This window comes from Peromyscus californicus, unplaced genomic scaffold (assembly GCF_007827085.1).
Source record: "Peromyscus californicus insignis strain IS unplaced genomic scaffold, ASM782708v3 Scaffold_6__1_contigs__length_162567912, whole genome shotgun sequence".
Lineage (NCBI taxonomy): Eukaryota > Metazoa > Chordata > Mammalia > Rodentia > Cricetidae > Peromyscus > Peromyscus californicus.
The window spans coordinates 459,781-471,807 of NW_026294584.1; the positions used below are offsets into that span (position 1 = coordinate 459,781).

General features: G+C 43.8%; 2 protein-coding genes across 10 annotated transcripts in view; one reads left to right on the forward strand and one right to left on the reverse strand.

Moving 5' to 3' along the window:
- The window catches only part of Rint1 (RAD50 interactor 1), a 63,480-nt gene extending 56,575 nt beyond the window's left edge, over positions 1–6,905 (reverse strand). For 3 of the 8 annotated variants that reach the window (XR_008214360.1, XM_052720321.1, XM_052720320.1), the window contains exons 1-2: positions 1,452–1,658; positions 1,216–1,261 (exon numbers count right to left, since the gene is read on the reverse strand). Coding sequence is in view for 7 of the 8 variants with exons in the window: in XM_052720321.1 (XP_052576281.1) it covers positions 1,216–1,261; positions 1,452–1,583 (178 nt within the window). In the remaining variant the exon portion in view is untranslated. Of the gene's footprint in view, positions 1–1,215; positions 1,262–1,451; positions 1,660–1,683; positions 1,853–6,786 lie in introns of those variants that run through there. The other 5 variants (XM_052720318.1, XM_052720317.1, XM_052720316.1 and 2 more) reach the window with 5 other exon arrangements.
- A 22-nt stretch (positions 6,906–6,927) lies between these two features.
- Positions 6,928–12,027, forward strand: part of Pus7 (pseudouridine synthase 7) — a 47,210-nt gene continuing 42,110 nt past the window's right edge. For both annotated transcript variants that reach the window (XM_052720325.1, XM_052720326.1), the window contains exon 1: positions 6,928–7,120. The gene's annotated coding sequence lies outside the window, so the exon portion shown is untranslated. The remainder of the gene's footprint in view (positions 7,121–12,027) is intronic.

Sequence of the window (12,027 nt, forward strand, 5' to 3'; positions counted from 1 at the left end):
TAAATACCTACCAGCCCATTTCTTCTTTTTTTCTTTTAAGGATTTGTTCATTTAATTTATGGGCACATGTGTTTGCTTCCATGAGTTTATGTGCACCAGGTGTAAGCAAGAGCCCTAAAAGACGAGAACAGGGCATTTATACTCCTGAAACTAGAGTACTGAGCTGTCACCCTGGGTTCTGGGAACTGAACCCAGGTCATCTGTAAAAGCAGCAAGCACTCTTAAGCACCAAGCCATATTTCCAACTCCAAGAAGCTTATCAGTAGCCAATAGTAAGGGCAAATCTTACTCCTAAGAGCCACATGGTAAACGTGGGTACCCTTTCTCTTACTGCTAATTTTTATCAGCCTGCTTGTCAAAGTAATTGAACTGAACTCTTAACACACAAAAGAGCTATTACATGCTCTTCTCTTTCCTCTTACAAAAGGAGAAAAAAAAGTCCTTCAAAAGCTCCTGTAGAGGTTGGGCATGTGGCACCTGGGAGATAGAGGCATAAAGATCAGGAATTCAAGGTCATCCTTAGTCACATAGTCTGAGGCCAACCTGGGCTACATTTGAGCTTATTTAAAAAAATTTTTTTTAAATATTAAAAAAAAAAACCACAACTACACAGAGAAACCCTGTCTCGAAAAACCAAAAAAAAAAAACAAACCACAAAATAACAAAAACAGCTCTGAAGAATACTAGATTTCTAATAACTTGCTATGCTTATCTCATTAAAGTGAAATGACAAATATCCACATTCCTGACATATTTTCCTGTCCTAGGTAGGAAATGGGGGTATCAGATATTTCCTTTGTCCCCTATCCAGACCAAGACCCAGGATTACCTGCAGCAAATTTTAATTGCAAATTCACTGAAGGTAAAACTATAATTAAGCAATTATCAGACCTCTTCCTTGAACCCAGTAACAGTGACCAGCATCACTCCCTCCAAATACCTAATAACAAGCTGATGTTTCATTAAAATGACAGGCCCCAGTGAAGTCATACTAGTTGGGGCACTAGGTAGGAGTCTCAAAGTGCTCTTTCTGTATTTTACAATCTTAGACAAAAGCCCACGTGCAAAGATAACTAGTATTTATTACTATTTAAACATTGTACAGAAAAAATACTTTAAAAGGTAGCAGGCAAAGAAACTTCTTCTGCAGACCCTGAAAGAGCACGCTGCGAGGGATAGTTAGGCAAAAACAGCTAAGGGTTTGGAGCTGCTTACTTTTCTCCTCTGTGTTCTTCATTTCGTCACCGCTTGCGGTACAGCACTGGCAGAAAAACAGGTATAGCAAACAAGTTAGATTTAAATAAGTGGAGTTCATGCAGGGCTCCAAAAGGCCCCCTACTGTCAGCTGGAGAGGTGCTAGGCGCCTCTCCCAGGGGCATTCCTGACCCACCTCCCTAATGCCACCACTGCCACCTCAGAAATCTGTACCACCTCCCCAGGCTCTGAATTACCCTGCCAGGACACTGAGGCCACCGCCAACTTCCAATACTGTCATCTTCCTGGGACAATGAAAGACACTCCACTGTGACTACTTCCCCTGGGAAGTCCTTGACTGCCTCGGACCGTGGGAACCACCTCCACATGCTTCCAGGTTAACCTGGCGGGGACAATCTCCCCAGGGAGGTCTGTGCCACCTTACAGGGTCACCAATGTTCCTTCCCCGGGTTTCCAGAGACACCTCACCGAGGCTGCCGGCACCTTGCCTATCTCGCCAGCTGGAAGCATTCTGCCTCCGCGCAAGTCCTCGATTCCATACGCCGCCAGCCTAGCCTACAGAATCCGGCAACCGCAGCCACAGCGTTCAGAGACGCCAGATCGAGGGCCACCTCGACTTCCTTTCACCCTCTCTCTGGTTCCGTTCTCTCAGCTAGAGAGACCTATCTGCGTCGCCGCTGTCCTGTTCCATGGCGCCCCCTCCTGGTTGGCTGTCAGATCGGCCGCTCAGGGAACCCGGTGGCCCTCCTATTTCTCAGCCCGGTAGGGGCTCGCGTCCTCCGCTGTGACAGAGCTCCCTCCATTTCTTTGGAGTTAATAAAAGTAGAATTCGGCCCTGGCATGGTGACTCACATTTGTAATCCCACCATTTGGGAGGTCAAGAAAGGCAGGAGGATCAGGAGTTCAAAGTCAGCTCCAGCTACAAACTGAGTTCAAGGCTGCCCTTGACTACTTGTAACTTTGTCTCAAAATAAAGAAAATATTTTGGCTTTGGCCCCCTAATGATGGGCAAGCCTCTTGATTCGGAAGCAGAAGCAGGAGAATTGCTACTAGTTCCTGTATAGCTATAAAGAGAGTTCGGTATCAACTAGGGCAACATAGAGAATGCCTATTGCAAGATAGCTCAGCCTATAAATACTCTTACCACCAAGACATCTGAGTTCCACACCATGGTGGAAAGAGAGAATGAATTCCTACAAGTTGTCCTCTGACCTCCGCACGTCTCCTCTAGCCCCATCAATAAATAAAAATTTAAAAATTCTAATAGTAATAATGAAACATATAGTTCTCCTTCCATGCCATAGATTTTATGTGAATCTGTAAGTTTAAATAAATATTTAGACAATATTCTGATGTTCCGAAAATGAGAATGAGCGTGGTGATCAGAAGAGTCAGGGTAGGTTATTTGGCTTGGCATGAATTTACCAACGAATGCTGGTTTTCTAGATCTTTATTTAATGCTGGTCAGATTGCCTAGAGATGACCTTCATATTTTCCAATTGGAGAGTCCAGATCTGTTTGCAAGAGGGTTGAAACATTCTGGAAGCATAATAGAAGAAAAGCACTCAAAATCTAACATGCACTTTGCCTAGCAGAAGGAAGAACTGGAGTGACTTAGAAGCAAGGGATAGGTAGAGAATCTGGAAATTTGACAACCTCACAAACAAATCCGGGAAGGCAGTGCTTTTGAACCAAAACAAAAGAGGACCCAGCAGAAAAAAATCTTTAGAGAGAACAGAAACTGGGGTTGGAGATTTAGCTCAGTGGTAGAGTGCTTGCCTAGCAAGCACAAGGCCCTGGGTTCGATCCTCAGCTCTAAAAAAAAAAAAGAGAGAGAGAGAGAGAGAGAGAACAGAAACTACTCAGTGAGAAGAAAACTCACTATGGTGTAAACATATATGCAGACAAAACACCCACACACATAAAATGAAAATAAAAATTAGGAGCCGGGAGTGGTGGCTCATGCCTTTTAGCCCAGAACACAGAGGGCAGATGCAGGTGAATCTGTGAGTTCAAGGCAAACCTAATTTACATAGTGAGTTCCAGGACAGCCAGAGACACATAGTGAGACTATGTCTCATTAAGTAAATAAACATTAGGGTCTAGAGAGATACCTTCAGCAATTTAGAGTACTAGCTGCTCTTCCAGAGAACCCAGGTTCACCTCCTAGCACACCCAGCAGCTGACAACTGGCTATAACTCTAATTCCAATGGTGTAACTTCTGGATTTCAGGCAACAGGAACACAGTTGGTATACCGGCAAAACATCTAGATGCTTTAAAAATAAAAATAATAAAATAATAAAATTTTTAAAAATTAAAATAGAGCTGTGCAATGGTGGCACATGCCTTTAATCCCAGCACTTGGGAGGCAGAGGCAGATCTCTGTGAGTTTGAGGCGAGCTTAGTCTACAGAGTGAGTTTGAAGACAGCCAAGGCTACACAGAGAAATCTGCTCGGAAAAAAAAATTAAAATAAAATCTGGGCTAAATTATACCACATAGTTGTATTTGAATCTGCTGACCTTGGGGCATTAATTTATTAATTTTTATTAATTTACCATAGCCCAAGAGTATGAGATTGTACAAGAACTAGTGAAATGAGCCAGGCATGGTGCCATATGCCTATAACTGCAGTACTTGGGAGACTGAGGAAGGAAGATCTTGAATTTGGGGCCAGCCTGGGCTATATACTGAGCACCAATCTTAAAAAGAAAAAAAGTGAATGAATGAATTAAGGACAAAGGAAAGAATTCAGGTATGTAACTGAGGTGAATAATCCTAGAGGAAAGCAATGTAGAATAATTATATATGACATAGTGATTTCAATGAGAATGGTTACCATAGGCTCATATGTTCATATACTTGGTCTCCAGTTGGTAGAACTGTTTGGGAAGGAGTGGGAGGCCTTGTTGGAGAAGGTGTGTCACTAGCAGCTGGCTTTAAGGTTTCAAAAGATTCCTGATGTTCTCTACCTCGTACTTGTGGATCAGATGTAAGCTCTCAGCTACTGCTCCAGTGTCTTGCCTAGCTGCCTGCCGCCATGCTTCCCATGACGATCGTCAAGTATTCACCCTCTGAAACTTTAAGCCCTCAATAAATTCTTTTTCCTGTAAGTTGCCTTGGAGATGGTATATCATTATAGCAGTAGAAAAGTATTTAAGACAATGACTCAATTAGCTGAATCTTCACATTAAATCCATATTTTAAGAAGACGTCTTTGGTTGGGGAGATGGTTTAATTGATACAGCGTTAGCTGTGCAAGCATGAGGACCTGAATTCAGATCTTAATACTCATGTAAAAAGTTGGGCACAGCAGATAGCTGTAATACAAGCATTAGGAAGCAGGATCCTTAAGCTCTCCTGTCAACCAGTCTAGTTAAATAGAAGAGCTCTAGTATCAGTGAAAAACTTTATCAAAAAGTAAGGTAGAGGGGCCATGAAGCTGGCTCAGATGGGGAAGGCACTTAACAAGCAAGCTTGATTACTTGGGTTCTATCCCCAGAAACCATGTAAAGGTAGAAGGAGAGAACCAACTTCTACAGAATTGTTCTCTGGCCTCCACATGTGTACATGCACACACATACACACATACCACAAACACACAATGATAAAAATCAATAAATAAATAAGATAGAAAGTGATAGAGGAAAGCACCCAATATGGGCCTCTGGTCTCCTTGAACTCAGAATTGAACATAGTTTTGTTTTCTTTCCTGTGATGAAACCAACTTAAGGTAGACTGGGTTTATGACGACTCACAGTTCAAGAGTACAGTCCGCCGGGCGGTGGTGGCGGCGCACGCCTTTAATCCCAGCAGTCGGGAGGCAGAGCCAGGCGGATCTCTGTGAGTTCAAGGCCAGCCTGGGCTACCAAGTGAGTTCCAGGAAAAGGTGCAAAGCTACACAGAGAAACCCTGTCTCGAAAAACCAAAAAAAAAAAAAAAGAGTACAGTCCATTATGGAAGGAAAGCTAAGGCACCAGGACCTTGAAACAGCTGGTCATATCATGTCCACTATTGGAAACAGAGAACAATGAATGATGATGCTCGGCTCTCTCTTTTCATTTACACCAGTGGTTCTCAACCTTCCTAATGATGCAAACTTATAATACAGTTCCTCATGCAGTTCCCAGCCATAAAATTATTTTTGTTGCTACTTCAAAACTGGAATTTCGCTACTGTTATGAATCATAATTTAAATATCTAATGCTTCCCATGGTGTTAGGTAATCCCTGTGAAAAGGTCATTCACCCCCTCAAGAGGGGTCACGACTCACAGGTTGAGAACCACTGATTTACATGCTCCAGCATCCCAGTCAAGGAATTATGCTGTTAATATTATTTGGGTCCTCCCATTTCAATTAACTCAATAGGGATAATTCTGCATACATAGGCAGGTAATTCTAGATTCTGTCAAATTGACAAGTAAGACTAATCATCACATATGTGAACATATACACAGAAATACAACAAACACAAGTCTAAGAGAAATACAAAGGTTTGAAATAAATTTTAATTTGAGACAAGTTCTTACCTAACCTATGTTTATCTGGGATTCATTAAATAGCCCAAAATGACCTTAAGCCTCTGGTCCTTCTGCCCCCATCATGGTGCTGGGACGAGAGGCTTGTGACACTCGGTGTCTAAGTTAGGGTTTCTATTGCTGTGGAGAGACACCATGACCACAGCAACTCCTATAAAGGAAAACACTTCATTGGAGTGGCTCGCTTACAGTTCAGAGGTTCAGTCCATTATCATCATGGAGGGACATGGCAGTGTACAGGCAGACATGGTGCTGGAGCTGGAGCTGAGAGTCCTACATCTGGCAGGCAACAGCAAGTGGTCTAAGATACTGGGTAGAATCTTGAGCATACATGAGACCTCAAAACCCACCTCCACGGTGACCCGCTTCCTCCAACAAGGCCATATCCAATCCAACAAAGCCACATCTCCTAATAGTGTCACTCCCTTTGAGGGCCATTTTCTTTCAAACCGTCATTCCACACATCTTGAGTTGGTTTTTTGTTTTGGGTGTTTTTTTTTTTTTTTGCCCTGAGTTGAAGTCTGGCAAAAAATTACATCTGAAATGTTATAAGGTGCTTTGAATTGATCAGTTTGCTACTTGAAGAGCATGAGAAGAAAAATACATTTTATATTTCTTTACCTCAAAGCATAAATCAGCAATTATGGGATTTTATTGAAGATAGTCCTACTGGGGAATTGTCAAAACTAAGAAGTGGCAAAAACAGACTGAAGCAGTAGATTGCCCTGAGTTCTAGGCCAGCCTGGGTTACAGAGTCAAAAATCCTGTCTTAAAGAGGAATTGGGGAGATTGGCATTCTTAGCTCTTGTTATATTTGCAAGTACCAAGTTGTATAAGAGAAATAAAGTGATTCTTTTTTCATTATTGTTCACTGGATGCAACAAGAAATGGTCATATTGTCTGAACACGATCGAAGCACACAATACAAGCATGGAATTATTGATAGGAAACCCATTCAATTAATATGTGCTATTAACTATAATAAAAGGTTGTAACTGTGAAAGAAGCTCTCACTCAAGCGCAATTAATACCTGAAAAGGCAGTCTCTGCTTTTGAAGCCCTAAAGGTGTTCAGAATTCTTTGCATGTGGCAAGAGGCTTCCCGGGCGCTGGTGGGCGGAGCGTCCTGCCGGGACCCGGGGCTGGTGAGACGGACTCCGCCCTAGGGCGTGGTCTGCGCAGCGCCGCGCCACGCCGCACGTGTGCGAGCCCGGCGGCTGGTGGGAGATCTTGTACGTGTCGGTTTCCTCGCGGTGTACCCTATGTAGGTTGGCGCTGGCCGCTGTCTCCTCCGAGTGGCCGCCGCCCTTCTGCGTCCCGAGCCCAGCGCCTTCTTCCGCGCTTAGCCGGCGCCCGCAGGCTCCGGGTAAGTGCATGGCTAGGCGGCGCGGCCCCAGGCCTTCGGAGACGCGCGCGGCCGGCCGTGGTCGCAGCTTGCGCCGCCCCAGTTTTTTCCGCCTCCTCCACATTCCTCGCTGTCCAGTATCTGCTCCATGCTCCTCGATCCAGGATCTCAGATCCCCAGTTCCCTATCCGTGTTCCCTGATCCCGGCTCTTTGCCCTGATCCCGGCCGGTCGTTAGGCGGCGCTGCGTCCAGATCCTCTCTTTGGCCGCGGTGCTGTGGACCGGAACTTTTTCCTCTCCTTCCTTGCTTGGAGGTGCCTCAGGCCTCCCGAAACTCATTTCCCCAGCCCTGCTCAATCCCCGAGATCGTCCGACTACCCTGCACCGGTCTGAGCCTGGTGCTGGTACTGGCCGCAAACGTCTTACGTACTGGGCAGGCCTCGGGGGCCGCTGCTCTTCTCACACCCGCGGAAGCAATCAGGCCGGCATCAGGGGTCTTTTCTCCAGCCTCTGCTGGATGACTGTGCAGGCTACTTTACCCTTTGGTCCTTACCACCAGCCTAAACTGAGGGAGGGGGCTTTAAGAAGCACAGGATTATTGCTGTTAATTAGCGCCTGTCAAAGTATGGATGGAAGAGAGTTCAAGGCCACTTGAATTAATTTTTTTAAAAATCACTAAAATATAGGTGGTGTTTTGATTTGTTCCCACTCTAAAACACCACCAGTAACAACAACAACAAAATCTGTGGCCGTCTGTAAATTGGTATGCCCCAGTGGCAGGGCAATGGTTTTTTTTTTTTTTTTTTTTTTGGTTTTTTTTTTAAAGATTTATTTATTTATTATGTATGCAGCATGTGTGCCTGCAGGCTAGAAGAGGGCACCAGATCTCGTTTACAGATGGTTGTGAGCCACCATGTGGTTGCTGGGAATTGAACTCAGGACCTCTGGAAGAGCAGTCAGTGCTCTTAACCTCTGAGCCATCTCTCCAGCCCTTTTTTTTTTTTTGGTTTTTAAGACAGGGTTTCTCTGTGTAGTTTTGGTGCCTGTCCTGGATCTCGCTCTGTAGACCAGGCCGGCCTCGAACTCACAGAGATCCGCTTGGCTCTGTCTCCCGAGTCCGAGTGCTGGGATTAAAGGCGTGCACCACCACCGCCCAATGTTTTTATTATTGAAGGAAACTGTCAAAAATCAGACTATTCACTATAGTGAGAAAGAGTGAAATAATGTCCAATAATTAGCAAATAGCCAACAGACAGAATTTGTTAATTTAATAAGTTCATTTGAACACATAGTTTTGAGACGGGACTTAGTCAAGGTAGAGTCTCTCTGTTATGTAGCCTGGCTGTCCTGGAACTCTCTATGTAGACCAGACTGGCCTGGAACTCAAAGGCTTGGACCATCAGGGACTTAGTCAAGGTAGAGTCTCTCTGTTATGTAGCCTGGCTGTCCTGGAACTCTCTATGAAGACTAGACTGGCCTGGAACTCAAAGGCTTGGACCATCACACTCAGCTGTTCCAACACTTTTGTTAGAGGCAGTACAAGGCACTAATGAAACTGAGATTTTGTATCCTGGAAAGAAATAACAGACCCACTGGTCTGTCACCCTAATTTCTAGCTGGGATCTTCACGAGTTCCGTTCTGCCCCTGTGGGACTCTCACCCATTTTTCAGGTCTGCTTTCTTCAAGTCTTTAAAACATCTTTATGGAGGCTTCTCCCAAAATGACCCCTCTCTGCTCATCTTTCTCTGCTTCTAAATGCCTTGCATGTCCTCATAGAGGGTTTGTTTAGCTGTTTGCAGTACTGAGGATTGAACCTAGGGCATGATAGGCAAATGTTCTTCTGAGCACAAACCCCGCCAATTTATTTTGTTTTTCTATCCTCGAGTAGAATGTCATCTGTTTCATTGCAAGAAGTCTTCCATTTTTCTCTAGTGCCTACACAGGATAATTTATACTCAATAAATGTTAGAGTAAATGATTCTAATAGTCTTAGTGGCTTTTTTCAGAAGAGGATATAGAGTGTGCTCTGCCTTTAAAGAGAGTGTTTCTAAGTCATGCCTGCTCTTATAGGCCTAGGCAGGAGAACCACAAGTTCAAAGCTGCCTGGGCTGCATTGTAAGGGCATTCTAAGCAATTTAGGAAGACCCTGTCTCAAAATAAAGACAGAGGGCACACTTGCTCATTATGCACAACACTTCATGAGACCCTGTCTCAAAGTAAAGACAGAGGGTACACTTGCTCATCATGCACAACACTTCATGAGACCCTGTCTCAAAAAGCAAAAGTATTTAAAAGCAAACCATGCTTTAGCATCAACAATAGCTCAAGAATTAAAAAGTGAATAAGAAATGTCTTAGGGACCAGGCCTGGTGACATACACCGTGAATCCCAACACTTGGGAGGCAGAGGTAGTCAGCCAGCCTGGTCTATATAAGTGTATTCCAGGACATCCAGGGCTATGTGGTGAGACCTTGTCACAAACAAACAAACAAAAGGGGAGGGGGTTAAAAAAAAAAAAAAAACAGGTCTTAGTTATTTGTCATGTCTCCTCTCCTGGGGACATAATAAATGTCACTGAACAGGGCTGTGGCAGCGGCGGTGTTGGTGGGGCACGCCTTTAATCCCAGCACTTGGGAGGCAGAGGCAGGTGGATCTCTGTGAGTTCAAGGCCAGCCTGGTCTACAGAGTGAGATCCAGGACAGGCTCCAAAGTTAAAAGAAAAAAAAAAAATGTCAATGAACAAAGTTGAATGGGGAGAGATATTAGATATTTGTCCAAAGCATCATATTTTAGTTTTCCAACAACTCAGAAGATGATAAGTGACCCACTTACTAAATTGCAAGACCTAGGAATCTTGCTCTGAGTTACAGAGGAGATCTGGTGTTCCTTCTAAATCTGGGGGAGAGGTGGACGGTCTGACTATAAAGTTCCTGAGCCAGGCTGCATGCATGGCTTTTTCTGGCTGTGCTTGCCTCTCTGCTAAGTGTTGTGGCCTGTGAACGGGTGTCAGAATCTCCTCCTGTATAACGAATTCCCCCCAAGCGCCTGCCTTGAGATTTCTATCAGGGTCCAGAACAGATGCTACAAGTGGCTAAGGATACTAATCTAAGGGATATCAAATGAATCTAAGCACACTGAGTTAATCTTTAGTCCATTCACTTTATTCTCAGTCAATTCTGTCTATACAGCTTCAGCTCTGTCCTCACATTCAGCTTCTCTCTGTGCTCAGTTTTCCTGTCCTCGTAGTTTTAGTAAGCTCCTATGCTTTTGACCTGCTCTATGCCCTCTGTCCCTTTGTCCTCCATCTCACCTTCCTAGCTCCTTATTCCTAGCTTTCAGAAAACTCTACCCGAGATCTGCTTTAACCTCTATAAAACCTGTCTTCCTCTTCTCTCTCTGGCCACACTATTCTGTGTCTGCTGTTCCTGCCTCACGGTTCACTCCTATCCTCTCCCTGGCCATGGTTATGTAAAACACCCTATTGTCCTCAATCTCTCTGCAATGCCCCTAGGCTGAAGGAAGGGGATGGCCTGAGCTTCATTTGCACAAGAAACAAAGCTATACGTCTAGGAGCCTGCTTGTCTCCTAGGCTCAGCAGGGGAGTTAGTTACCTAGAAGTTAAGCAGATCTGAGCTTATCTGTTTGCCAAATGGTCTATAGTATTTGGCACGCAAGAATTTCATAGCAGAAGACAGGTAGAATATTAAAAACTGGATAACACCAAATATTCATAGTAAATGGCTTGCCTTTTGACAGACCCTTGGCTGGTCAAAGTATAGCTTTAATACATAGCTGAATCTCTATAATATATTCTTGCAGCCCGCAAGATTCCTGACCAGTCAGTCCTTTGACAGCAACGAGCCCGTTATTGTAATTACTCCTCTCAGTGATTGCTCAGGTGGTCATGTCTATGACATGAAGCAAAATCTGCCAATCCTTAGAATTTCCTTGATTTTTAATATCTAACCATGGCTATTTCTGGTTTTTCATTAACCATACTTAGAGGACTAGAGTATTTTTGGAGCTCATTTATGGTTTATATGGATATGTTTGCTAAGTTGGTTGGTAAGTTCACTTTTCTGTCTATGTAACAAAAATAGGAAAAACGTAACATCCCTATTTTAGTTTCAAGTAAGATCAAGTAGATAAGTACACACCGTCCAGAATATCTTTATTTTGATTGCTCTGTGTTTGCCCCTCTCCTGAGTTCCTCTTCACTGGGGAAGTATGTGTGATGTCTTAGATTTTGCTCTTAGATTTTGCAGTTGGTCCGATTAAATAATAATCTGTTGGGGGGCTGTGTCTTTTTAAATTATGGTCACATATATAACATAGCTGTCATAGTGGAGCACATCTACAATCTCAGCACTCAAGAAGCTGAGGTTAGAGAGTTAAGAGTTAAGACCAACCTGATATATTTACAATTTGTGGTTTGGTTTGGTTTGGTTTGGTTTCATTTTGTTTTGTTTTATTTTTGTCTTGTGTCCGTATGTTTTGAGGGAAATTCAGAGGGAGGCCAGAGGCCAATGTCAGATGTCTTCTATCTTTCTCCACCTTAGTATTTTTTTTTATTTTTTAATTACATTTGTTTATATTTAATTGTATGTATGTGTGTGTGTTTGTGGGTGTACTTGTGGAGGTCAGAGGACCACTATGGGAATCTATTCTCCCCTTCTACCTGAAGATCTAACTCAAGCCAGGCCAGGCATTCACACTTCCTTACCACTAAGCTGTCTTGTTGGCTTTGCTTTTTGAGAAGAGGTCTCTCACTGAATATGAGGCTCAGCAGTTTGGCTAGATTGGCTAGCAGTGAACCCCAGAGAATCCTTCTGTCTACACCTTGCCAGGCTCCAGCTTCAAAAAAAGAAAATTAGTGCTGGGGAGAAAGTTGAGATCCTCCTGACTAAGCCACCATCACTATCTCTTA